General features: G+C 36.2%; 1 protein-coding gene across 1 annotated transcript; it reads left to right on the top strand.

The window, feature by feature from the left end:
* On the top strand, positions 1 to 27,172 carry niban2a (niban apoptosis regulator 2a). Its single transcript, XM_042747826.1, is given in 14 exon segments — positions 1 to 245; positions 6,478 to 6,608; positions 8,095 to 8,223; positions 8,440 to 8,545; positions 8,976 to 9,143; positions 18,448 to 18,563; positions 21,754 to 21,858; positions 22,351 to 22,513; positions 23,456 to 23,606; positions 23,692 to 23,878; positions 24,414 to 24,527; positions 24,668 to 24,775; positions 25,864 to 25,975; positions 26,085 to 27,172. Coding segments are annotated over 14 exon segments (2,553 nt in total). The 5' UTR covers positions 1 to 190; the 3' UTR covers positions 26,993 to 27,172.

Genomic DNA, 27,172 nt, shown 5'->3' with positions numbered 1-27,172 from the left:
TTGTTTCTCTCACAGAGGGCGTCTGAGTCAGACAGTGAAGTCACGTCAGTGCAAAATGAACACAACGCTCTGAAGTAACCAGGGATGCTTTATTTGGAAGACTCAAAAGACACATTTCTGTAGTGTTTCCTACGTTTCAGATCCAAAGGAATTTTCTTCAATATCTGTGACTGTCATTTAAATCGTCACCATGGGTGATGTGATTTCTACCAACCTGGACGAAGGCAAACGGGAGATGATTACAGGTAAAACGCGTTTGTTTGTGTTACTTTTAAAAGGGAAAAAGTCATTAGACCTATCTGTGCAATAGAGCTAGCGTACTTTAAAAGAGGACTGTTTAAAGCAAAAAGAGATTGGTTTGGTTAGCGCGGATACACCATCCACAAATCTTTAAGAGATTTTAGCAGGCGCGTGTAACTTAGACCGAAGAAACTTGGATGCGTTCGAGCGCTCAAAAATAAAAGCGGTGTGAGACTGAACACAGGAGTCGAAATACTTTATATACACAAAAACAATAAACAATATCATTTTACACAACCACATAAAGAAAAACACAAAAAGCCAAACAGCTTTTTCAGTTCCACGGAAAGAATAAGCCAAACAGGTTTATACAAGTTCATGAGGTAAATCACAACAAATGTATTTGACGCGCGTCCTAAAAAACGCGACGCAACAGACGTTCGCATATGTGTTCGATATCCAAAGAAAATTAGACTGAATATAAGAACGCGTCGCGTTTATACGCCCCTTAAAGCCTCAAGTATACACATGCAGGTTTAAGGCAGGAGTAATACGTATTTGTATGTATGTATTTAAAAGATTTTTAATATTGCTAATCCTGTTTTGAGTTGAAGTTTTTCCACTGTATAAATTTTTTAGGCGTTTAATGTTTTGGCAAAATCAATTTTGCCAACTCTACTGTTTTTTGTAGTATCTTTGGTATGTTTAAAAGTAGGCCTGTTTTGTGTCCACAAATGATATTTTCTGCTATAACTCAAATAATAAGGAAAAATGGTAAGGAAAAATGTCCTTCCATTGTGTGCCCATGAAGCTTCTACTAAGTATTTTTGCTGCAATATGCTTCCTCTAGTCTAGTTGGTTTGTTGAACTGGTTATATCCTCTACCTGTAATTAAGACACCCTCCATAACTATATATTAGCTCCTCTCCAAAACATGATGGCAAATAATCACTTTCCTTTAAAGAAACATGCTTTTGCAATTAAAGAGCTTTAAGGTATGAAATACCGCAATTATGTTTACAACATTCGCTTTTTGAGTTTTCCTAGAAACTAACAGGATAATTCATCGCTATCCAGTGTGACTTGACACGTGGGAAATGAAATGTTACCAGTCCATAATTTGTGACGTCAGTAGTGGTTAGTTACTGTGTTTTGGATCTGCTTCTCATCTTTGTCTTTCCTGTCAATCATAGAAAGTATCTCTGGATGAAAACCGACTTGATGAATATAGCCTAAGTGTTCATTAAGAACAATCTTCAGTTGTGGAAAACTGTTGAAAAACCAGTTTGAGTGAAACGAACATAGTGTGAGAGAATTTCCTAATGTTATTATAGGAATACAAAAGCACTTTTGGCTGTGACTGGAAATTTCGGATCACCGCAACCTTGTATGTACACACACACGTACTCTAAGAACAAGTCAGGACTGGTTAAGAAGTATAGGTTTCATTGTGTGTGTGTTTGAAGTACCAGTCCAGATCTTTCACTGATGATAGGCTTGAGTCACTTGGTGAGCTGGCACTTGATGAAGCGATCGTCTTGTTCTGAGTTCATTATAGAGAAATATTTAATTTCTGTGAGATGAATTCAGGTGGATCTCATGCATGTCATAAAATGCTGAGTTTATCTGCTGAGTCAGCCCTTTTGAAATTCCACCAGTTTAGTAATGAACTGTGGGAAGATGTTTGGTCTTCACAAGAGAAGGCCGCCCTCATAGACTCTCCCTTTATGAAGCCTGAAGCAGTTATGAAGATGTCTGTGGTAGATGAACAGGAGGTCAGGAGGTTGAAGGGAGGTTTAAACACAGGAAATTCCTCTACGGATCTCTAGACCTCCCGTGTGAACTATTTGACTAATAGGGCTGGATGTTTTCAGAGAGAGTGAGAGCAAGTATGAACACGTCTTTGAGTAATGGGAAGGATCTTCTCAAGGTGTCATCATGCTCTCAAACTTTTGTTTTATCTGTCTCCCCCATATCTTTCCCAGTTTCATAGATAGCGAAGGGGTTCATGCATGTGGGAGGGGATGTTTGTCAGCTTTTGGTCTTTTACAGTCTGTGGTCAGTGAATAGATAGCTTTGACTTGTAGAATTCAGCTTTTTAAACTTGTCACTAAGGTAAAATAATCTAACTGGCAATTAAAAGTTTGTGGAAATTTCAAGAATGATTGACTTTCTTGATGTCTTGTCTAAAAAAAAGTTATTTATACATTATTGCAAATGTTCTTTGTAAAGAAAAGTAAACCTTGGATAAAAAAAACTTAAAAATTCTAATGAAAATATATAAATAAATAAAAAATATGTATTTTTTTTTTATTTTCTAATTTTAAAGATTATATTATATTATATTATATAAAGTCTAAATAAATGTACATCCTAATATTTAAAAAATATATATTTTTCAAAGACAGCTATTTTTTTATGTATATAGATAGACCCAATTTATACTACAACATGAATAATTTGAAAGTGTAAATATTATTTGGAAAATACTTAGTTTCTTTTATTTTACATTATTATTTATTTTTACTTATATTATAGTACTGTGCTGTTAGGGTTAAGTACTGATTTATTATATTTAACGTATTCGATATATATATTATATATATATAGTTAAGTTCATTATTTTCCATAATGTAATGATAATATATTGTGAAAAAGTTCATTATTTTCCATAATGTAATGATAAAAACTTAAACTTTCATATATTTTAGATTCATTGCACACCCAACGGAAAATATTTCAGGTCTTTTTAAATTGTTTTAAATACTGATGATTTTGGCATACAGCTCATGAAAACCCAAAATTCCTATCTCAAAAAAATTAGGCATATCATGAAAAGGTTTCTCTAAAAACGAGCTATTAACCTAATCATCTGAATCATAATAATAACTCTAAACGCCTGCAAAAGATTTCCTGAGGCTTTTAAAAAACTCCCAGCCTGGTTCATTACTCAAAACCGCAATCATGGGTAAGAGGTTTAACCCAGAAGGCCATCATTGACACCCTCAAGCGAGAGGGTAAGACACAGAAAGATTTTTCCTGAACGAATGGGCTGTTCCCAGAGTGCTGTATCAAGGCACCTCAGTGGGAAGGTCTGTGGGAAGGAAAAAAAGTGTGGCAAAAAAACGCTGCACAACGAGAAGAGGTGACCGGACCCTGAGGAAGATTGTGGAGAAGGACCGATTCCAGACCTTGGGGGACCTGCGGGAAGCAGTGGACTGAGTCTGGAGTAGAAACATCCAGAGCCACCGTGCACAGGCGTGTGCTTTTGAAAACCAGAAACAGCGGCAGAAGCGCCTGACCTGGGGCTACAGAGAAGCAGCACTGGACTGTTGCTCAGTGGTCCAAAGTACTTTTTTTCGGATGTAAGCAAATTTTGCATGTCATTCGGAAATCAAGGTGCCAGGAGTCTGGAGGAAGACTGGGGAGAAGGAAATGCCAAAATGCCTGAAGTCCAGTGTCAAGTACCCACAGTCAGTGATGGTCTGGGGTGCCATGTCAGCTGCTGGTGTTTGGTCCACTGTGTTTTATCAAGGGCAAAGGGGGTCAATGCAGCTAGCTATCATGAGATTTTGGAGCACTTCATGCTTCCATCTGGCTGAAAAGCTTATGGAGATGAAAGATTTTTCGTTCGTTTTTCAGCACGACCTGGCACCTGCTCACAGTGCCAAAACCACTGGTAAATTATACTGGTAAATGGTTTACTGACCATGGTATTACTGTGCTCAATTGGCCTGCCAACTCTCCTGACCTGAACCCCATAGAGAATCTGTGGGATATTGTGAAGAGAAAAGTTGAGAGACGCAAGACCCAACACTCTGGATGAGCTTAAGGCCGCTATCGAAGCATCCTTGATTGCCTCCATGCCACGCCGCAGGCCACAGGCTGATTGCCTCCATGCCACGCCGCATTGAAGCAGTCATTTCTGCAAAAAGGATTCCCGACCAAGTATTGAGGTGCATAACTGAACATATATTATTTTGACAAACGTTGATTTTTTTGTATTAAAAACACTTTTCTTTATATTGGTCGGATGAAAATATGCTAATTTTTTTGGGATAGGGGAATTTTGGGTTTTCATGAGCTGTATGCCAAAATCATCAGTATTTAAAAAAAACAATAAAAGACCTGAAATATTTCAGTTGGTGTGCAATGAATCTAAAATATATGAAAGTTTTATTTTTTTATCATTTTTACATTATGGAAAATATATGAACTTTTTTTCACAATATGCTAATTTTTGAGAGAAGGACCTGTATGTATAGTATATATATATATATATATATATAGTTATTTTAATCAATTTCATTTAGATTACTCTTAGTTATTTTTATTTTTTTACAGTATTTTTCTCAGTTTTTTCCATGGACCTCCTAGGATTCTTATGCAGCCACTTGAGGGTCCAAGATTGAAAACCCCAGCTCTAATGTGTTTTAACATGCTCCGAGTGAAACCCATCTTAAGATGTGATGAGTGACGTGATGTGCGGTGTTAACAACAGCATTATATTTCATGGTTTATGTTAAGAAGTTTTCTAGCGAATTGTCGCCAGCACCTGTTCCGCTTGTGCCAACTGAGCGTCTAGAAACACTCTCTGCAAATATACATGTCAATGAATACAGTGACATAGTCCACACTGAGCCAAAGCAAACTGAGTCTACAAGTTATTCTAGTTTAATACAATAGTGGGTCTGCTGGAGAACAGTCCGCCCTCACAGACACAAGCAACACAACATGTCCTGTTAGGAAGCTTCTAATCTGATGGAGTGCTTGAGAAATGAGGTGTAAGTGAAGAGATTCCTTCCTGTGGAGACCTACTGTAGGCCATGGTACAGTAAACCTGAATACCCAGAAGGCCATGTGTGTTTAGAGTGCTGTACTGTAACTTCAGTTGACATCAGATGTGGCCCTTCTTCCTTCTCATGGAAGTCTGTCCTTTCACATACACACTTCATTCAAGCACCTGCCAACTTTCACCAGCATCCAAACACTAAGCCTGTTATCATGTTAATATTAAATGCCAAGGATATTGTTTGCTTTAAAGCTAGACCACTATGCTTTGAATATGGCATTCAAATGTGATCGCCTCTGATCATGCATCACTTTTTCCATTTATTTGCCTCTATAAGCAAATTCATCTTAATAGCGCCATCTTCTTTTCATAAAGCTTTGATAAGCCTGCAGGCTTGGGTCTTTTCATTTTCAGTGTTTATTTTCATACTGTGTCCATGTGTTTCCACACTTAACTGTCTTTGCAACTGTTTCTCTCTTTATCAGGAATTCCCTTTTATTGTCGATCACCTTTTGTGTTGTAACCCTATTGAATTTCAGGATCAGCACTTTCACAGATAAGATATATTTCAGTATAAGTGTAATGATATTTTAATATGTGTATTCTATAAGTGTATATAATAGGTGTATTATATAGGTGTATAGTGAGGGTTGCACAAAATGGCATATCATAATCATAATCGTATTATTTTGGCCGATATTATTTTTTCCCCTTACATCTAATATGGTAATGTATTTAATCAATTATTTTATATTTCTACAATTATTTTAATAATTTATTATTTAAATTATGAAATAACTATTTTATAAAAATAGATAATGTGCATATAAAACAAACAATTATCATAAATATAACAAAAACAATGCAGACTATATATATATATTTTAAATTGCAGCCATATATATATAAATTAAATTGCAGCCTTTTGTGGTTTAATTATTGCACATGGCAATATCATGATTTCCATTTAAACAATATATTTTAAATTGCAGCCTTTTGTGGTTTAATTATTGCACATGGCAATATCATGATTTCCATTTAAACACTTTCAGACACACACATGCAGACATGGGCTAATGATGTAGACAGTGGATTGTCAATTGTTGTATCTCACACTGTAGTTCTAGTCAACTAAAAATCTTGGATCAAGTTACAGCTCTGTTTTGTTTGCTGTGAGAGGCTGGGTTTTTCTCTGTGTTTGCATCTTTCTTGCCTATAATTGCATTTGGGAACAATTCTCAACTAAAAGACTAAAACCAACTAAACAGGTTTATAATTAAATGTTAAAAATACCAAATGACCAAAACTAAACTCTACCAAAACCAACCTCAATCAAAAGCAACCTGCAATTTGCAGTGCACTCTGCAGCTATAAAGTAATCATTTCTTTCCTGTGCTGTGGTCCTTCTTTAAATCTAACATTCCTGTATCTCTGTTCCAACTTAGCCCGCACCAGCGCTGTGATGTCAGAGTTTGGGAGGTTTTATGAGCAGCAGTACGCTGTGGCTTTGTTCAACAGCGTACGCTATGAGATCGAAGGAGGAGGGAATACCCAGACACAACTGCTACATAGAAAGGTAAAATCCCCTATATTTCACATCTGTCTGTCCAGTCATGTAGGTCCCAGAGGGATGGGGAAAGATTGTCAAAGAATGGAAAAATAATGGCAAAGAATATTGCCCACTCCAGGTTAAAATGAGATCAGAAGTAAGCCTTCCTGCTTCAGTTTTTCCTTTTTTTCCTCTTTGGCTCTGCTGTACGGTTTCCCTCGTGTTGAAGGCTCTGTGGTCGTGCTTATCAGCATGAAGTCAGCGAAGAGGAAGTGGAGCAGATTTCACATGAGTTAAATAATTGTAACAAAGGCCTGAATAGCAAATACACACACACAAAAGCACATAAAGACTTCAGACGCCATTCCACCGACTGTAGCATCAAAGGATCTTGGGTAGACCTTGCTTTCTAATGCCATTTTTCACCAAAATTATGCTGGTGCTGGTGCCAGCCCACAAATGAACTTGGAGCAGTACTGTCTTTGTTTACGAGTATTACTTATGGAATTTGTGTTGATGCATCTGCCAAAAGTTATAATGCAAACAATTCATATAACCATAATTATGTTTTAGACAAACATGAAAAATTGAAGTGGCTGGAGCTGCTGTCCAGTGCATGGCAACTTTGCATCCATCAACTGAATGAGCATCGCCCCAGGTGTTCCCAGTTTAGAAGACTTTGATTATAATGGGAATGATCTACTTGGTTTTTCAAGACTAAGTTGTTGTTGTTTTGAAAACGTTCCAGTTTCCACCCCCCTGACCTCTGATATTAATTGTTTCTGGGTTGAGACGAGCATGTCAAATGAGCTGAAACCAGCTTTTCTGCAGTGAAAAAATCTGTCAAACAGTTCAAGATCAGTCACCAACACATTGTTGGCTGAAATGGTTTGATTGCATTAGGTTTGAGGGATGTTCTGAGATCTTGGTTATCTCAACAAATGCGCAGAAAGTTTAAAAACTCATCAGCGTTCAATTGTGAACACTCCTCCTTTCTTACTGGCCTCCCCAATTATCAATTGTCCATTAAGTCATTTGATCTCTTCTCAGCACCGAAATCTAGACCATGGCTAAGAAAAACGCTTGTGCACTCTCATATTTGAAGTCCCTCAGATGTTATGAGACAGGACAGTTGGACTTGGAAAATATCTGTCTGCATTTATTTGTATTTAGTTTCAAAGATTAACCGATTAACCGCGTTCAAAGGCATGTGCACTCACCAGTGGTAAATTCAGCATCCATTAACAGAAAGCAGTGGTTTTTATTGTAGACATAACACAAGCTTGAATGTCTTTCATGTACCAGTTGTTCCACCCATTTCTTATTTTTGGACAAATCACTCAGATCTATGTTATATAAACGCGTCTCGAGCTGGCCTTTTGTTATTTCAGTCTGCTGGGAGTGTTTCACGTTTGTCTTCTAAACACCATTCATTGTTTTGTTTAGTCATGCTTTCATCTAGTGAAATGATTTTGATTTGCATTCATTTAAAATGCATTTGTTCCCACCACAGGACCCTCTGAAGAACAAGTCCATCTTCTCTGGAGGTTTGTTTCAGTATCTGGAAGAGAGCAAGAAATGGAGGAGCCGCTTTTTGTATGTGGGTGACTCCTATAACATCAGCTTGTATGAGAGCAAAGCGGTGAGTGTAAACCACTGAGCATGTTTTTTTTTTTTTTCTAACTTTCACCACAAACATGCCCAGCTCAGATAATTAAATGTAAACAAAAGAAAAATTGATCTGAATGTTAATCTTGCATTACTGGACCTAAAGTGAATATAAAGTGTATTGCTGTTAGTGGATATGTGTCATTTCCCCAGCTGCAGAGGGATTCTGAGCTGTCTGTTTCCTCTACAGGCACATGATCGAGGTCTCCACTCCAAAGGGGTCATTAACTGTGCCGGGTACAGAGCCCTGACCTCGATGGAGGAATACCTGGGGCTTCTCAACAATAGCCTGAGTGGTGAGAAATGAATTAATACAACAATATTTAAATAAACAGATAGAAAAGTAGCATGTCAGAAAATACTATCAGAATTCTAAAAGATCCTAATGGACATGTAGCACAATATTATTTTAAAGTCGAAGTATGAACACAGTATATCCAATAGTAATTAAAAAAAATATTAATTTAATACTAATATCGTCATTTTTAAATGTTCTGAAATTTTTAAATTTCAGTTTATGAATTAGGGTATTTATTTATTTGTTTATAAGAGATCTTATTTGATCTTGTAATATAATTTTTTTTTTTTGCCTAGAATAGATAGGATGCATGTAGGATGAGTTCTTTTAATACTCCGTATACAGTGCTATATAATCTATTATGTCTAATCAGTGTAATTTTAAATCATTATAATCATGTTCTTATATTGTGTGATCTGTTGTTTTAGATACAAAGGCCAAAGCGGCCAGTGCCCCGTTTCTGAAATGTCCCTCGCAGTTTCCCCTCATCCTGTGGCATCCATACGCCCGCCATCACTACTTCTGTGTCATGACGGAGAAAGAACAGAAGAAGTGGCACGCCGTCTTCCAGGACTGTGTGAGACACAGCAATAACGGTGAGTCACGGTCACAAACAAAGGCAAAGCAAAGCATTCGTTCTGTTTTTAGATTGATGCCATGTGTGCTTCTCTCTAAGTGTATCTGCTTTGCTGAATTTAAAAGGACCTGTTTTATCTACTTCATCTATATCACAATTACGGGAAACAGTAGTTCACATGTTAAAGTTCATTTGTTGATTTGTGTGCACAAAAAACCCACATTGTCATGAAAAATTTGTAGTTTGAAGTAAATGTCAACTACTATCCAAAATAACCTTAAAATGGATCTCCATACCAGAGCATTTGCTGCATAATCGTTTCTTTCTGACTTGCGTCACAGTGAGAGATGAATAAACAGCGGGATTTGACCTGCAACATTTCTCTTTCCTCCCCGTCACTCAGACGTAGTCTATATGGCATTTCTAGCTAAATATGCTCAGAAATATCTGCATGCCTTTGTAAAAATTCATAGTATTACATTACCTTCAACTCCACCCTCACAAATCACCTGTCTTCTGGCTTATCATCATATTTCAAATCACACAGCAGGGTGTGTGTCTATGCCTGTGTTTGTGAGGGAAAGAAGTGTTTGTTTCTCAGCTTAAAATGTTGAATGCTTTTGAAATTACTTTAAGGTGTGGAGGATGTTTTGTCATTTTAACTGATGCTAAATATACCATGCAAGAACAGGGAACTTTTAATGCTCTTTGTTTATGACATGTCATTTTTTTTAATTCTCAATTAGAATGCATTGATATTATCTTCTAGGAATTTTTACGTAGAAATCCAATTCCAAAATGGCTTAATCAAGACATATTTAATAGAAGGTACTATTTTGTTTTACTGCTCAAATGTTTTTTTATGTAATTAAGATTTGTTAAATTTATATCAGGGCTTAAAGTTCTTGGGCACTGTGCCAGATCTCCGGCGTGCACCGTTTGGCTGTGGAGAAAAAATAGTCCTACAATAAAAAAAATCTTGTTGATTGATATCAACTTCGAGTCCATGAGTTCGCCTACGAATGGTATGAGAGGAGCAGCTTTCAATCTCAAGTTAACATTACTAGCCAATCAGAATGTTTTGCTCTTATAAACACGAGACGTGCATAATAGTATCCAATTGTGTAGTCGCAGCCCTGATCAATGGAGAAGCATGACAAAAAGCTGCGAGGCGCAATGGTCAAAGATGTCCATCTAGTGCAACGATCTTTCGTTCGTTATCTGGCTCGGCTCGTGTTCATCTTCACTTCTCTCTTCACAGCAGTTCAGTCAGTGTACTGGTTGAGTAAATGAATTACTCCGGGATAATTTGAACTCAGAGGAGTGTCAGCCATGTTAAAAAATTAACAGCTTAAGTCATTTTGTGGATTAAAGGTTATTGTTGATGCGAACCCTTTGAAACGATTCATTATTAGTAACTGGTTCAAGGTAGATCCGGTTACATCAAGTGATTCGTTCTTTGTGAACCGATATCACTAAACTGCAGTGGCTGAAACGCTTCATAAAAACAGACCCGTGAAGAAGAATTGCTGAATAAAGTGTAGTTTTTGCTATTTTTTGGACCAAAATTGTATTTCGATGCTTCAAAAAATTCTATATGTCACATGGACTACTTGAAGATGTTTTATAAACCTTTCTGGACGTGGACAGTATACCGTAATACATTTTCACTGGAGGGACAAATAGCTCTATGGACTAAATCTAAAATACATCATAATGTGTTCCGAAGATAACGGAGGTCTTACAGCATGTGGAACGAAATGAGGGTGAGTCATTAATGACATAAATTCATTTTTGGTGTGAACATCCGTTTAAATTGCATTACATGCTGTATTTGTTTTAATACATAAGTCGGTTATGTTCATATTAGGCATATTGCATTATGCAAGAGATTACTTGATTACCAAAATAATCATTAGTTACAGCCCTTGATTAGTTAAAATATTTCTAAATATAACTGCATTGTTTTACTTTTTGTAATTAAACGACAAACATTTTGTCATTGAAAATTTCTTAAAAATGATATTAAAATATTGTCACGTTCTAGTGAACCAAGTATCTGTATTATCTAACTCTCTGTATTGTCACACCCATAGTGTCTATAAGCGGTGATATAGCTCATAATTTTCCAAGTGTATAATACAGCTTTTATTCTTCAGGTCAACCATATATTCATGAAAAAAAAAAAAAAAAAAATAAAACAAAAAAATCAACAAATTTGCCATACAAACCTTAAAGATGCCAAACTCACCACACCCACAACCCCCCCAACCAAAAAACTTAAAAAAGCTTTTACCCCTTATACATATATATATAAAAAAAAAATTTTACATTATTTACAGTAACGACATTTAAAATGTTGTTACAAAAGAAATCTGTTTTTAAATAAATGCTGTTATTTTGAACACTCTATACATTAATCCTGAAAAATGTATCATGGTTTCCACAAAAATATTAAGCAGCACAAACATTTTAAACATTGATAATAATAAGAAATGTTTCCTGAACATAAAATATGCATATTAAAATGATTTCTAAAGTATCAATTGATACTGAAGACTAAAGTAATGGGTGCTGAAAATTCAGCTGTGCCATCAAAAGAATAAATTGTTTTAAAATATGTTATTACATTACACTAGAAAAACAGATTATTAAAATTGTAATAATATTTCACAGTATTACTTTTTTTTTTTTTTGATAAAATAAATGCAGCTTTGCTGAGCAAAAGAGATATTTATTTGAATGGTGCAAACTAAAAATTACTGCAGTCAGCACCAATAGCCTTGTGGGCAGTGTGCCATGTGAGATGTCGACATGCATCTGAGCTCAAATCCCGGCTTGAAGACCTTTCCTGATCCCCCCAAACCCCCTGCCCCCTCCGTCCTATCATACTAAATGCAAAAATTTGTTTTACTGCAGTTGTGTATAAAGTTTAAGTACAATTTTTTTTAAAAAGAGTGTCTGAAGAATGTAGCACTATTAGGGTTGGGAACCGAGAACTGGTTCTTATTCAGAACCGGTTCTGTTTTTTTAAAAGAACTGGAACCGTGAGCAATTTCGAAGTTTCAGTTCCGAAAACGGTTCTGGTGCGACACGTGACCAAGCGCTGTGAGCAGCCTTGCGCTGGTGTTCTGACGATTCTGCGTTCCCGTAAAGGATGTCACAAACCAAATAACAGACGCCGCCCTGCCTCTTTAATTACTGAGCGCATTGATTCCAATGACGCGCATTCCACAGACGCGTGCGCTGCGTTGTGTCTTTAACTGCAGAACACATGTTTCCCACAACTGTATGCGCACTCTAACATGCACATCGTTTTGTCTGACTTTACATGTACCACTAAACTACATTATATTTGTCCCATATTCTCATTAATATACATACTGACTTCAACTTGGACCACTAAATAAATAGACTGCTATTGTTATGAGTATATGAGAGTTAGATTATTTAGTGTACAGGTCATTTCAAGAGTGATAAAGTGATAGAAAATATTTCTTTTCATGCATTTAAACGTTTAAAAATTTTGAAACCACTCATTGCATCACACCATCTCCTGACTGCATTATTATTTGTAAAATAGGGGCTTTATGGAGTGTGTGTATACATGGTTATAAGTATAACAGTTTATATTTCATTAATTTAGGGAAATGTACAAGTGTCTTAGCCCTCAAGGGACTATTTGGCCAACCAGCATACTCCTGCTTGAAAAGCAAAATGTTATTGATAGTGTAAAAAACATCAACTTTGAAGCACATGCTGATTGATGGACTAGCATTACTCAACATTACTTACTACCTTCCAGCAATACTACATTCAGTGACGGTAAAATAGTAACATTTAAATGGAATCGGAACTGGAAAATTTGTATACCATATTATATATGTTGAATTTTGACATTGCCAACCTTTAAATTAAGTTGACAGTAAGTAATAAACAGTATTGAGCATTGAGTAGTTGAGTATTGTGCATTTTTCCTTACCACTATTTTTTTAATAGTTGTTTAATGATTTTAACGGAACTGGAATCGGAACCGGAAAATTTCTAACAATTCCCAACCCTAAGCACTATAGACGTTGACAAACTAATAAAAGGAGGTATTGTATTTATTGTCTGATATACGAATTGCACAACTTGCAGAGCAGCATAGCTCCAACATGTTGCCAGTCGTTGACTGCTAACTGAACATCCTCTGACCACATGTCAACACCTTCCCATAATGCCTTGGGGCACTCTCAGTTGGACTTGTCAGAGCATGACAGCAAATTGCTAGTATTGTGGATCATGAATGATAATTAAGACAATTTACGCAGATATACATATATATAAATAGCAAATTCCTTAGGGGTGTGTCTGATAAACAGTAAAGCTATATATAGTATATATAATAGCAAATTCCTTAGGGGCATGTCTATATAACAGTCAAGCTACAGTATATCCTCATGGCCTAACCTGAAGAGCCCCCCCACCCCACCTGTTTGTCCACTTTGAGGAAACCCAGACCTCTCTGCTCTCTACAGTCAGAGATTGATCTTTTAAAGGTAGGACCTTCAAGTCACTCATTAGCCAGGGGCTGCATGCAGTGACCTTCCTGCTGATTTACCTGCAGAACTATGCAAACCATTTGACTATCTCATTGTGGCATATTTTTCATTTGTGTGACACAAACTGGAGAAAATATGTTGGGCTGGGCTTGATTTTATCCATTGGGAATTGAAAAGTAAGTTTTTGAAGGCTAACGTTTATTGAAACATCTTGATTTTTTCCAAATGGTTATAAAAGCATAAATAGCAGTTTCACTGTTGCTTCATATTAACCAGTTGTCTTGTGACATCACCAAAAACAATGCACTCAATTCACCTCTACTATTTTGATGAAAGATTAAGCCATTATTTTCTTTTAAATAACTTGGACTATAACTCATGCACAATAAGATGAGTAATGTGTTTTAATTAAGGTAAATGTTGACTTTCACAAGACGTCTTAAAGAAGAAATGTTGATCCTCAGCCCTTTTCGCATATTGATTTAAAATTAACATGTAACAAGGGACTTCATGCCAGATCAATATTTACAGCAAACAGTGAGATCTCTAGCTTACCTCCAGGCTTTTTAAGGTCCTGATGGTGAAGTACAATGCCTCTGGCTTGGTAACAGCCCAAAAAAGTCACAAGTGCTAGAAATTACATAGATAGGGCCCTATGATTTCTGCGATGCAGAAAATGGAATTTACTGTATGACGCGGAATGTCACAGATTTTGCCAAATTTTGGATAGATAAATCAAAAGTAGGTTTAGTACACTTAAATCAAAATGCGATATGGACTAGTGTCTGTGAATACTAAGTTGCAAAATACTATTTATTTAAATATGAATCCTGCATGTTCTGCATTTCTCTTTGTGAATGAATAGCGCAGAAGCGCAGATTCGTTTATTACACAAATACTAAAGCATGTGTGAGGCTCGCGGAATTTCAGCCTGGACTACCTCAATATATGAGTACATGAACATAATCTCTAGAATTGCTCTGAGAGTCACTTCATTAGCATTTTACCATTTCTTTTGAGAAAAACTATCGTCATATATACAATCAAAAGTCGCTTTGGATAAAAGCCTTAAAATGACTAAATGTAAATGTAAAAACTTGAAGAAACTGTGACAGAAATACATATATTACTTAATGTAATGATAGTATTACTACTACTAATATAATTATTATTAAAACATTTTTTAAAGGTATATATGCCAGAAATTTTTACCAGGATTAACTGAACAGAAAAAAGTAAATGCACAACTATTTCTGAATAAATAAATAAATAAATAAAAATTTTAATATAAATTCAATTAATTAAAGATTGTTTTGATTATTAAAATTTAATGTAACCATTAAAATGGAATTCATGAAATTAATGGAACATTGAATTTTGTAAAAAATAAAGCTGAATTTAAAAAAAGTGTAATTTATTGCCGTAATGTAATTTTTTCTAAACATTTAATAAATTGCTGTTAAATAAGTTTTAAAAAATTAAATAAATTCACATTCTTTAATAACAATAAAATTAACCATTAAAATTAAAAAAAAAAAAAAAATTTAAATGGTTAAAAAACGGAATTCAGAAAAAAAAAAATTATGGAATTTGGAAAAAAATAAAACGGAATTTGGGAAAAAAAATAGCATGCATTCCATAGGGCCCTACATAGGGAATATCATTTGCGTTTGATGCATCAGGGAAGGGCTCTGCAAAATCCCTGAGACCTGCCTGAAGCCGAGGGCTGAATGACTTCAGGTAGTTGCTCCACATACGTGAGAATACAGCCCTGTGTTTCTGCTAGGGCAGAGACGATCAACCACATGCAAAGCTGTGGTATTACAGCAGGTGCTCAAAGCGCTTGGGTTTTATTACAGCATTGGAAAGAAATCAAGATGAATTATACACGAAGGTCTTTCGAAGAGCCTAAGATAAAGCAAACCACAGATGCACTATTTTAAGCTGTTTGAATTTGAACTTGACTGTGTATGAACTCAATGAATGTTTAATTGATCTGGCTAGCCTTCAGGAATGGGACTAAACCAATGTAGGGTTTCAAACATTGGGGATTGAATGCAAATGTTGCATACATTTTTGTTCATCTAGTAATTGTATTCTAGTCATTGTTCTGACAGCCTGTGGTGGTGGTTAGTCATTTGTTTTGTTGTATTCATACCCGTCTCATTGGCAACTGGGACAGTTGGTAATCAATCATAACTTCACACCCATTATGACATCATAGTGTGGAGACCAATGGCAGAAGGAAAACAAACAGGTTTTAAAATTAAAGTAGAGGTGAATGTCAGTTTCATATATAGAATCACAGACACTGTTGACAGTTGCAATACACAATCAAACACAATGCTTTGAAATCAGCTGAAATTTAATAATAGACTTTTGCGCTAAGTAATAGGCACACTGTGAATGGTATTTAGGTAAAGCCCCCATGTGAACCTGAAGAGCAGTGACTGTTGTTGTTTTTATTTTTCTTTATGTATCTCAGATGTCTTTTAAATAGATTGTGCATTTATTTTTTAAACACCACCACAACCCCGCCTTCCCATATAGGCTAATATATTTCTTGTATTTCTTTTGTAATTATGACAAAACATTATTTTAATTGAAAGAAACAGAGTGTGCAAATAAAAAATTAACCGATTAATTTTGAAATTGAAAAATTTTCAAAAACAAAAAGTTTCAAAAAAAAAAAAAGTATACCAAAAAAAAAATAATTAAAACTATAAATATATAATTTATTATTATAAGAGTTAAGACAGAGAAATAATTTAAAAAATCTATTTGCTTATTTTGTTATTTTACGATTTAATTTTGATTAGTTTTTTTTATAATTTATTAATTTAAATAGCTCTTGGTGAAGGGATGTGGGCAGTCATATGTTAATCACAATCTGGCACAATGAATCAATGAGTCTCTTATTCTTCTTCATTTTAATAGGTTTCTTTTAATGGGGTGGAAATTTTACATTCTACAACTACTATGTTTTCATAGTGCACTAAATTTGTCCTTTTCTTTAAAAAAGAAACATTCTATTCTATTGTACATACACAACTTTTTTTTTTTAAAACAAAAAAAAAAAGTGAATATGAATAAATTTAATATAAAAATAATTAGTATATATTTGTAAAAGTCAGTCCATGGTAAGATTTATGTTTGTTTGCTTTTGTCTAGACATAGCTTTCCTCCAGATTTGGAAAGAAATGTAATTTAAAAAGCTGAAATGTTTTCTTTGGTTCTCATTTTTGATTCAGAGATAAGATATTTTTGTTGAAACTGGTCTAGTTCTTGTGCTTTTAGCCCAAATGGGAAATGCTCCAGTGAACAGAACAGTAATGTAATGAGTGCACACATGCGGTGGCATAGGAACCCTGGGAACCAGCCATCCCAGGAGTCTCGGCTAACCACCGTGCAACCCCATGCCAGAGGCGGCCCACGCTAAACTCTTCCATATGTACTATTTTTTGCTCAAGACTCTCGCGCTGAGTTTCTCAGGCCTGGCAGCTTGCCAGAGAAAAAGAGTGCAGCTCTTTTTTTTTCTTTTTTTTTTTTCCACCTGACACTAAACACAGTGAGCCACATTCAAATGAACTTTGGATGTAAGGTGTCTCTAGTTTGTTAGGACTGCTAGTTGTATTACCGGTGGACATGTTTGGGGATGAGTGGGTTCAGTGCTGATTTGGGGTTATCGTGTTTTATCGAGCACAGAACTCTAGGGACTTTCTCCAAGCAGACTGCTGACTGTCGCATCTAGTGTTTTCTCATGGGGCTGATGCCAAGAAAAGCTAGTTATTTTCTACTTTCCTCCATTCTGTGTGTGTGTGTGTGTGTGTGTGTGTGTGTGTGTGTGTGTGTCTTTCCCTTTCTCTGCCTCCCTATCTCTCTTCTCTGAGTCCTGGAAAATGGACGCTGAGTGGATTTCCTGTTCCTGACAGACTGTTACACACTCCATCCCTCCATCTCTCACTGCTGACTTCCTGTCTTTGTGTCAGCCAATCTGAAACTTACTGCAGCACGCAGATATACATGTTCCCTATCACCAGCTCTAGTCTTATGAGTGTTTGTGCAGCTTGCCAAATGCTCATGTCCATCTGTGTTTGTCTTTCCTTGCCCATATGTGTAACTTTATGGATCACACTTACTTCACGCTGCCAACAGGAAAGCAACTCTAAAAGGTTATCTTTATCCCAAAAGACTCAAATCTCCCCAAATAAAAGCTGTTCATATACACTTTTAGTTGTGGTGAGAGCGTGACTGTTTGGTATTGTTTGATCATCATCTACATGGCAAATTGGAATTCTTTCATCACCTCTGATGTGCAGCTTTTATGCAAACAGTCTTACATCGATCACATTATCCATCTTCACTACAGTACTGTATAATTATATCTCCATTTAAGTGTTTTTCCAGTAAGTCTCGTCACGTTTGGTCTTGTGGAATCTCTGCTTGAATGGTGGTAGCAGTAGTTTCCATCCACAGACTCTTAGTGAATGTAAAGATCTCCAAGTGAAGATGAGGTCTTATTATAAAAAAAAAAAAATCAAAAGCTGGTTAGGATTGTTCAGATTTGAATTCAAAAACTCTTGAGGCCAACCAAACTAAACTTTAAATTTATTGTTTTTAAATTAATGTCTAGAAGGATGCTGACACCCTTGTTGAATATATGAGCAATAGCACACGTGTATTTGTGCGATATTGCTTTATATCAGCATGGCTGTGATTTGGCCATAGGTAATCATATGACACGCTTCTATAACATGTCATGTTTCTTGACCTCTCTAGGACTGTCGGAAGAGTGCAAGGTAGCGACACCAGCTTTCACAGATGCCCTGCGGCTCTACAGACAGGCCAAGGGTCACTATGGCACCTGGGACATGATGTGTGGAAACCAAGCACAGGTTGGTGAAGATCATTCATATTAGTTTGAAAAATCTGGCAAATCTCAGAAATAAATAGTCCTTTATTCAAAACAGGTTGCTTTGCATATAAAATGCATTGTTCCGTTGATTGTTGTGTTTCATGCAGTATTTTTAGTGAGTTTAAGGTGCTCCTGATGCTGTCTAATGGGCCTTAGACAATGTCTTGGACTCATGGGAATAAGAATGTAGGCGAAATCAAAGCTTCCCTGAAAAAGAACGAGACAGAGAGGAGGAAAGAACGGTTCAGACAGCATTTATCCCTGTACACTTCTGTTTTCCTTGGATAATTCGGGTAGAGTTTCCTACCCCTACATGTCCTCAATCCAGGCTTTATCCTTTGTCCCAGACAGGTGGGAGGGCACCCAAACTTTGGCTCAGGTGTGGCTAACACTAATAAACAAAAAAAATAAATACACAGAAAACCACATATATAAAAAAAAAAAAAATAGGTCTGCACGCTTAAGGTGATCTACCAGCCTGACCAAGATGGTTTACAAAGTTAAACTTGACCCACCAGATTCTAGACCTGGTGATTTGGCAGCTGACCATCTAGACCAACTAATGGCCATAAATTATCATCTTAGACCAGCTAGAAACCATGCCAAACCAACTTCCATCAGGTGTTGATTTAAGCTGTTTTTTTAGATGGTAAAGAAGGGGCAAAAGTCTCAGGATTCGCTTCACCACTGACGCTCTCAAAGAGACCATATTGTAGCTTTTTTCTCTCTTATATATAATGTTAGTCATAGTTTTATGCACCAAAAAAAAAACCTGCATTTACTTTTAGTTATTTTTGTCCATGTTGTATGACCCCTAGAAACTCAATGACTCTTAAACTCAAACTGTACTGTTCCTTTAAGACTTCTATATGTAAATTTACCCATTATGGCTGGCTAAACTCCATGAGTTTCATAAGTGTTTAATGTGGGTGGTCATATCTTAATGTGCTAATATTTGTGACATCATAATTATTAATTAATCTTTCTGAATGACCCCATTTCTCCCTCCCAAACTCATTTAAACTCATAAACATACCAAATATAACATTTTACATCATCTGACCTGAAACCTATTTCTAAAAGACTAGCTCTTTTTAAGCTTTATGTTGATAAATCAGACTGATCACTCTGTATTTAAGCTCTATAATGTGCTGGAGGAGCACAAACCCTCAATAATGTCTAAACCACAGAGCAGAGAGACAGCTGAGAATGTGTCATTAGAGGGGTGAGTTATGGTCAGGTCTCAGGTTTGTACTGCTGTTTCATTTTAGTCATAATATGCTAGAAATAAGCTTTAGGTTCTAATAGACTTAGGAGTGTCTGTCTTGCCTGCTTTCTCACGTACACACACAGATTTGAATAAAATGCAAATAGGCAATCATTAAAATGATTGGGTGTTGGTTATCCTCACATCTCACACAGTCTCACACACACATAACCATACAGTGCCCTTAAAGGGGACCTATAATGGAAAATGCATTTTTTTTTATTTTGTCCAAATACACCAAAAACATTTATGAAATGAAGGTAGTAATTTTGTAATTAAACTGTTATTTTTCTCCTAGTTCTTCTGTTCAAAGTTTTATTAAAGTATTAAAGCATGTTAAGTATGAAACATGAAATATGAAATACTTAACATTAAGTATGAAATACTTAACATGAGTTAAATAAATATTCTTAAAATTAAAAGCCTTTTTCCACTGCATGTTTGGTGTCAGTTTATCTGGATTTAAGGTTAGCGCTTTTTTTTTTTTTTTTTTTTTTTTTTTTGGCCAACCCTACATGATAAAATGTTTAGTTTTTTACCAAATTCATTAACTTTTGATAGCTTTCAGTGACAAACTATCCAAAATTTAAGTTCAAATGCCATTTAAATGCCATTGAATAACTTCTCCTCTACTATAGCTTTAAATTCTCTTTTATTTTGAGCATATTCAAGTCTGATGTGTCACTGTTAGTCAAGATGTCACTTATTGTGCATTATTGTCAAAGAGTTTTTTTGCTTCCTTCCAGAAAACACCTAGGAAATGTTTCTTATGAATGAGCTTTTTGTGTGTTTGTTTAAAGCCAATTAATGTCTCTGTTCTTACACTTTAACCAAGGAAAAGTACTAGGAGTTGTATATAAAGAAGGTATTGACATTGTCCGTGTGCCAGAAACATGGTCATTCCTCTTCATCCCACCCTCAGCGGTGTTGCAGGGCGTCACGGTCAGCCTGGATGTGACACCACACTGGAAACGGCTGTGTGGGCTGTTATTACTGCTGGGTGTGGGCCGTCTGTTTTTTGTTTTTCTGTCAGGGGGTCTGCATAGTGTTACTGCCCACCTGGCCCCTACATTGCTATGAAAACTGGGCAGGGTTGAGAGCGATCTTGTACTATTTACTGTCAGATGAAATTGTCAAAAGCTCATGGATTTAAGAGGAACTTGAACTCAAGCCGCTCACCCTAATATCTTTACATGAAAATCATTGTATAGTTACTGATACCAGTTTGTTCAGCCAAGCCTATAGCAGTAATTTGAGTTCAATTAGCCATTACTCATTGCTCCATTTTATGTACAGGGTGTGGCCTGATGCCTTACAGGTGACCAGCTAAAACACCTCAAATAAATGTCAGTCAATCACTGTCAGGTCATAAAGAAGCCCCTTTCGCTGACTTCATTACCCCGAACACAACACCGCCCCCCCGCCCACCCCTTCGGCATTCAACAAACACATTATTTAATATCAGGAAATATTAAAGGGTGAGCTAATCCTAATATTTAGATAGTGAACGTGTCCTATCCCTAAAAACACACATGACTTATTCTTGCAGACATGTTTCTCGTCATCAAAGGTTGTTTCTGTTTTGGTTGTTATTGCATGCAATGCAGTGAGCATGAACAAAGCAGCCATCTGTGATGGGCGTCTAAGTTGTGTATTTGAACGATAAAGCATTGTGTTTCAGGAATTGATGGTTTGACATTGTACAGTCTGCAGTCTAGTTATTGAAGATATGCATGCAAAACCACTGAGCTGTTAGCATGAAGTTAATGATGCTCTCGAAACGGTCTTATCAGTTTCTTAAGCACTATTCAAATTCTGTCATCATTATTTAAACGTACTTCCAGTTGCTGTGTAAGTGTAACCAATGGCTTTTTTTCATCTACATCTGTGTTTGTCTGTTTAGATTCTTGCTAACCTGGTGATGGAGACTTTGCACCCTGAACTGAAGAATCTGATCGTGCCTCGGCTGAAAGGAAAACTACAACAGAGACAGAGGGACTGGATGCTGGTTGGTTCTCATACATAACTTCTGAAGCTGTAAAAAGAATCTTCTGTGTATATGTATGTGTATTTATATATATGTATATATGTATATATGTGTATATATATATGTGTCTGTGTGTGTGTGTGTGTGTGTGTGTGTGTGTGCGCATATATATATTACACTGTGGAACATTACCAATTGGTATAACTGTTTTTGAGGCTTCCATGTCTCACAATGTTGGCAGCCTTATCTGTGTAAGCCAGCTAGATTATTACCTTGGTGACAAGTTTACTATCTTGTAATGTTCAATACATTGCATACAATACAATACAATACATACACGTGATCAGCAAATGTCCTGAACATGTGCAGACTTTCCCCACTGACCCACTCTATTGTTAAGCCCTTATTGAATTATGTTTGTTACTGGATTAAGGAATCAATTTATACATGTATGTGTATATCTGCTGCGATTTCTTTGAGGTTTGTTTATCATCTGTTTGTTTGCACTGTCAGATCTCAGATGCAGTATACAGACAGGTGCTGTCACAGACAAAAACTCAACACGAAGCTCTGGCTCAAGTATGTGAGGTGGAGCGCCCCCGTCTGGACTCTGCTCTGCGCACAGATATGGATCAGATCGTCACGTCCAAAGAGCACGTTTCTGGAAAGATCCGTGGTAAGAGAAAACCAATCAACCTTCTCTGTGGAGATTACTAACGTGTCATACATGGCCACACACTTTTAAAAAAAACTCATTGCCTGATTCATGACAATTAAGATCTTTAAATTCTATGATTATTAATAGTGTAGTGCTTTATCGTCAGTCTTTTGTTGTGTTCTGATGATTCAGTATTACATATACTTTTGAATCTACACTAAATGATTGTGATTTCTGATTTAATACACAGATTATACCACAATTTATTTTAACTGACCCTATTCTTAGCTGCACTATTTCAGTCTCACATTCTTCCACATGATCCTTCTTTCATTGGAATTCAGTCTCAATCAACATAGTTTGGCTTTAACCTAAAAAGCTCTAACCGTCCTGCCATAATGTAGGTTTGGCAAGAGTACTACATTTTTCCTGTGTCATTTGTGGCTAGGACTGTGTTCCACCCAAAGCACATTTCAAATAACACGAGCTAAATAATCTTGACAGCATGCTTTTGAGTATTTGTACAAATCTCTAAATTGCTTTAGAGTCCATCTGTGTGTTTGTGATGGCTCCTTTATTCTTACGGAATAATAGTGGTTGTTTTGACACCTAGGTGCTTTCCTACAATCACTTGTTCACAGATACCAGGGCCCATTATGTGACCTAGAGTCATTGTGATCAGTCTTAAGCTTTCATAACTGAGTCTTTTCTAAAGCGTTCTTTGTTATGACACCCAATTTGAGGAGTGAGACAACATTTAAACATAAAAGTCCCTTGTTGATCAGGATGTCTCTCACAACCACATGTGCACTGAACATTTCACATGAATTTAAAACATCAGTTTTCATGCAATCAACTGTAATTTAAACAAAAACAAATGAGTTTAACATTAAATATGAAGGTTTTTTCCTCTTTAAGGGGCGTTCTAGTGCACTAATATTTGTCTAATCCTCTTCTCAGCGTTTGTGTTGCCCCGTGTCGAACAGCTTGTGAGAAGCAAGGTTCAGCCCTACATCCACTCCATCCTGGAGGCCCTCATGGAGCCAAGTGAGGGACAACCCCCTCAATTAACTGACATACTCCACCAAGAACACAATGAACTAAACAAGAAGCACAAAAAACGATAGAAGCAATGAAAAACTTTGGAAAACCAATTCAAGAAAATGAAAACCAATTTCAGCAAAGCCTTTTTAAAGTGATAGCTAACTCAAAATCCTCTCTTCATAGCATATGGACAAGATTTCCATGTTGGCCTTCCATCCGGTGAAGATGCAGAGCTGTTATGAGAAGATGGAGGCGTTGAACCTTGAAGGCCTCCAGCAGAGATGTGATGTGTCCAGTCCCTCTGTGTTCATCCAGAGAGCTCAGATCCTCATGAGACAGGTGTCTTTCCTCTTTTGTTAAATATTCCATTTAAATATCTAAAAGCTTTGCAGTACTTGGCACTAGCACTTCAAATAGATTTGATATTAGCCTGCATTCATTTTTCTGGTGCCTACCAACAAAATAAAAAAACAAGCAGTGATTTAGCAGTGATGCCAAGATCATGAATCAATGTGGAAAAATGGCTAAAACCTATTAAAGAGAAAGCAGTTTATTGTTAATGAGCGCCACCCTGAGGTAATACCTCTCATTGCAGGTATGTTGGCCATATTTTACAAAACACTTTTGTCTGACAGTTAATTAAAAAAATTCAACAATAGATCGGATCTGTCGATATGTCTGTCTGTCAATCTATCTGTCTGTTCTATTTTGGTATATAACATCCCATGGTCATTTTAGTATTTTATATGCATGCAGAAAATGTGCATACTGATTTCCAAAATAGCCTTTGTCCTTTAGAATTCTATCATTTTTACAAATAAACCATCATAGTTGATGATAATCTTTTCTAAAAGTCCTCTATTTATGTATGTAGCAAATGGACAACGCAGTGCACACATTTGAGCAGCTGGTCCATCAGAGTCTAGACGGCCACAGTGGGGAGGATTTCTGCAAGACCATCCAGCGCTGTCAGGACCGAGTACTCAAAGTAAGTGTGTTAGTTGGGTCTTTACTCTGCAAAGCTGAAACAGGTTTTGTTATACAGCTCCTGGGTCATTGCTGCATTAGAACATTTTTGAAGACCACCTTCATTTCTTCGTTTTAATTCTGTTTGTTTATGGCCTGCAGAAATATGACTATGACAGCAGCACAGTGAGGAAGAAGTTCTTCAGGGAGGCGTTGCTTCAAATCATCATACCGTACATGCTGAAACAGCTCTCCCCATCCTGTTCACCGGTTAGTTGAAGGAATCAGCCTCTCTCTTTGACATCTAGAAGTGCCATTGTTCTGTCATTTTTTAAAATGAATTTCTTGTAAGAACAAACAGTAATTTTTCCTACTGTCACAGTAGCAGACACTACTTATAGTGCATTTATAGTGCATTCAGGCTAACAATATTATTATTATTTTGATTTATTTTTTACCTAACATGTGTTCCCCTGGGAATTGAACCCACAACCTTTGCACTGCTAAAGCAATGCTCTACCACTGAGCCACAGGAACACTTATTTCTCAGATATTAATTGGGGCTCAGGTCAAAAATGTCACCAAAATAGAGATAAATACCCAGAAATTAAACTGGTGACAAATATTTATTATTATTATTATTATTATTATTATTATTATTATTATTATTATTATTATTATTATTATTATATTTAACTAGGTAATTTATTATTACTTTTTCAAATTTATTGACTTGTTGCTAATAATAATAATATTGATGCTGTTGATGATAGAAGTAGTATTTGTAACCAGATAATATAAAAAGTTTACTTAATATTATAATTATTATTATTATAATAAAACAAGTAATTGAAAGTAGATATATATATATATATATATATATATATAGATATATATATATATATATATATATATATATATATATATATATATATATATATATATATATATATTTGTTATGATAGTAGTAGTATTTGTAACCAGATAATATAAAAAATATTACAGTTGTTGTAGTTTATTATTATTGTTGTTATTAGTGATGAGATGATTAGATTTAAAATAAATTATCTAGTTACAAATACTACTGTCACCACTATCATAATCATCATCATCATTCATTATTATAATTTATACATTTATCTTGTTGCTGATAATAATAGTTTATTATTATTATTATTATTATTATTATTTGTTTGTTGATCTATTACAGTTCATTTATAGATGGGTTTTATAGATATAGTCTAATTATTTTTCATTTATTTTAAATGATAAATATACATATTTTACACAGAATTAGTAAACATGGTGTGTTTTGGTGTTATATAGGGGAAAAAAACCTTTTTGTCTTTGACATCTAGGAACTGCCCAAGTACAAGGAGCTCATCTTTGAGGACTTCTCTAGATTCATACTAGTAGAGAACATCTTTGAGGAAGTGGTCCTGCAGTCAGTCAGTAAGGACATCATGATGGGTGAGTGTTTGCACTGCAGCCTCTTTATACTAATATAGCACAGTCTCCATACGTTACTGCTTAAAAATATTTTTGCAATGTGTTTCAATCATTCCTTTTCCTTGTGCAGCTGTGAAGGAAGCTGCGGTCCAGCGAAGGCACAACCTGTACAGAGACAGCATGGTCCTGACCAACAGCGACCCCAACCTGCACCTGCTGGGAGAGGACACCATCGACTGGGCTGGCCAGATCAGAGGAGTAAAAGGAGAGAGGCAAGGTGGCGAAGTGGCCAACAGGAAACGCAGACAGATCGTCTCCATGATCCAATTGGACGGGATGCCTCTGCTATACGAGTCCTGCCAGGAAGTACCAGGTGTGGACGGCATCCCAGAGGAGAATGAAGGGCAGACAGAACAAGATCTTGAAACAGAAAAGCCTGTGAACCCAATACAGCAGGAACCCATCGAGAAAGAACCAGGTTCTCCTGACAGCATCAGTGAGATCCGAGACCTCATAAACCCCGTCCTGGAAGTCATCGAAAAAGATGGCTCACAGCAGACCAATGGGATGTTGCCTTTGGAAGAAGGTGATGAGGTGAAGCTCATCACAACGGTAACAGAGTTTGTGCCAAGGGAGTCACCAATAAAGGTTGACGAAGAATTGGATACCGCCCAGATCAAACAGTCTTCAGAAGAGGAGCGGTGTGTATCCGCCATTGAAAGTGCCATTCAACAGATCGAGATCGCCATCCAGGAAGACCCCAGCGAGAACCTGAGCGAAGGTGCCATCGACTCTGATGGGGAATTCGCTCAAACCTCTACCAACTCCAGCCCTTTCCATCACGATGACAGTGGGTTTCAGTCTCCAGCCAATGAGAATGTAGAAGAAGTAGAGCCTCAGCCAATCACAGACGAGGTGGTGGACACAGACCAAGTGATGTTAACTCTGGTGGAGGGAGTGAAGAGTAGCATTGATTTAGACGCCAAAGCTCCTTGTGATGCTTCAGAAAAGAAATCAGAAGTTGAAATCGAAAGTTGAAAGTGAGATATAAAACATTTTAAAAACTGAAAGTGTTTGCTTTCCATCAGCAACACTTTATGGTTGATATTTTAGCCAATTTGTTGTTAATTTAATTTAATTTTAATTACAGTTTTATTTTCTGTTTTTCCAGTTCATTTTGTGGATGTTTATCAAGGAGAAATTTATTTATATATATAT

This window comes from Cyprinus carpio, chromosome B21 (assembly GCF_018340385.1).
Source record: "Cyprinus carpio isolate SPL01 chromosome B21, ASM1834038v1, whole genome shotgun sequence".
Classification (NCBI taxonomy): Eukaryota; Metazoa; Chordata; class Actinopteri; order Cypriniformes; family Cyprinidae; genus Cyprinus; species Cyprinus carpio.
The sequence above is the reverse complement of the archived record's forward strand: the minus strand, read 5'-3'. Positions and strand labels throughout refer to the sequence as shown.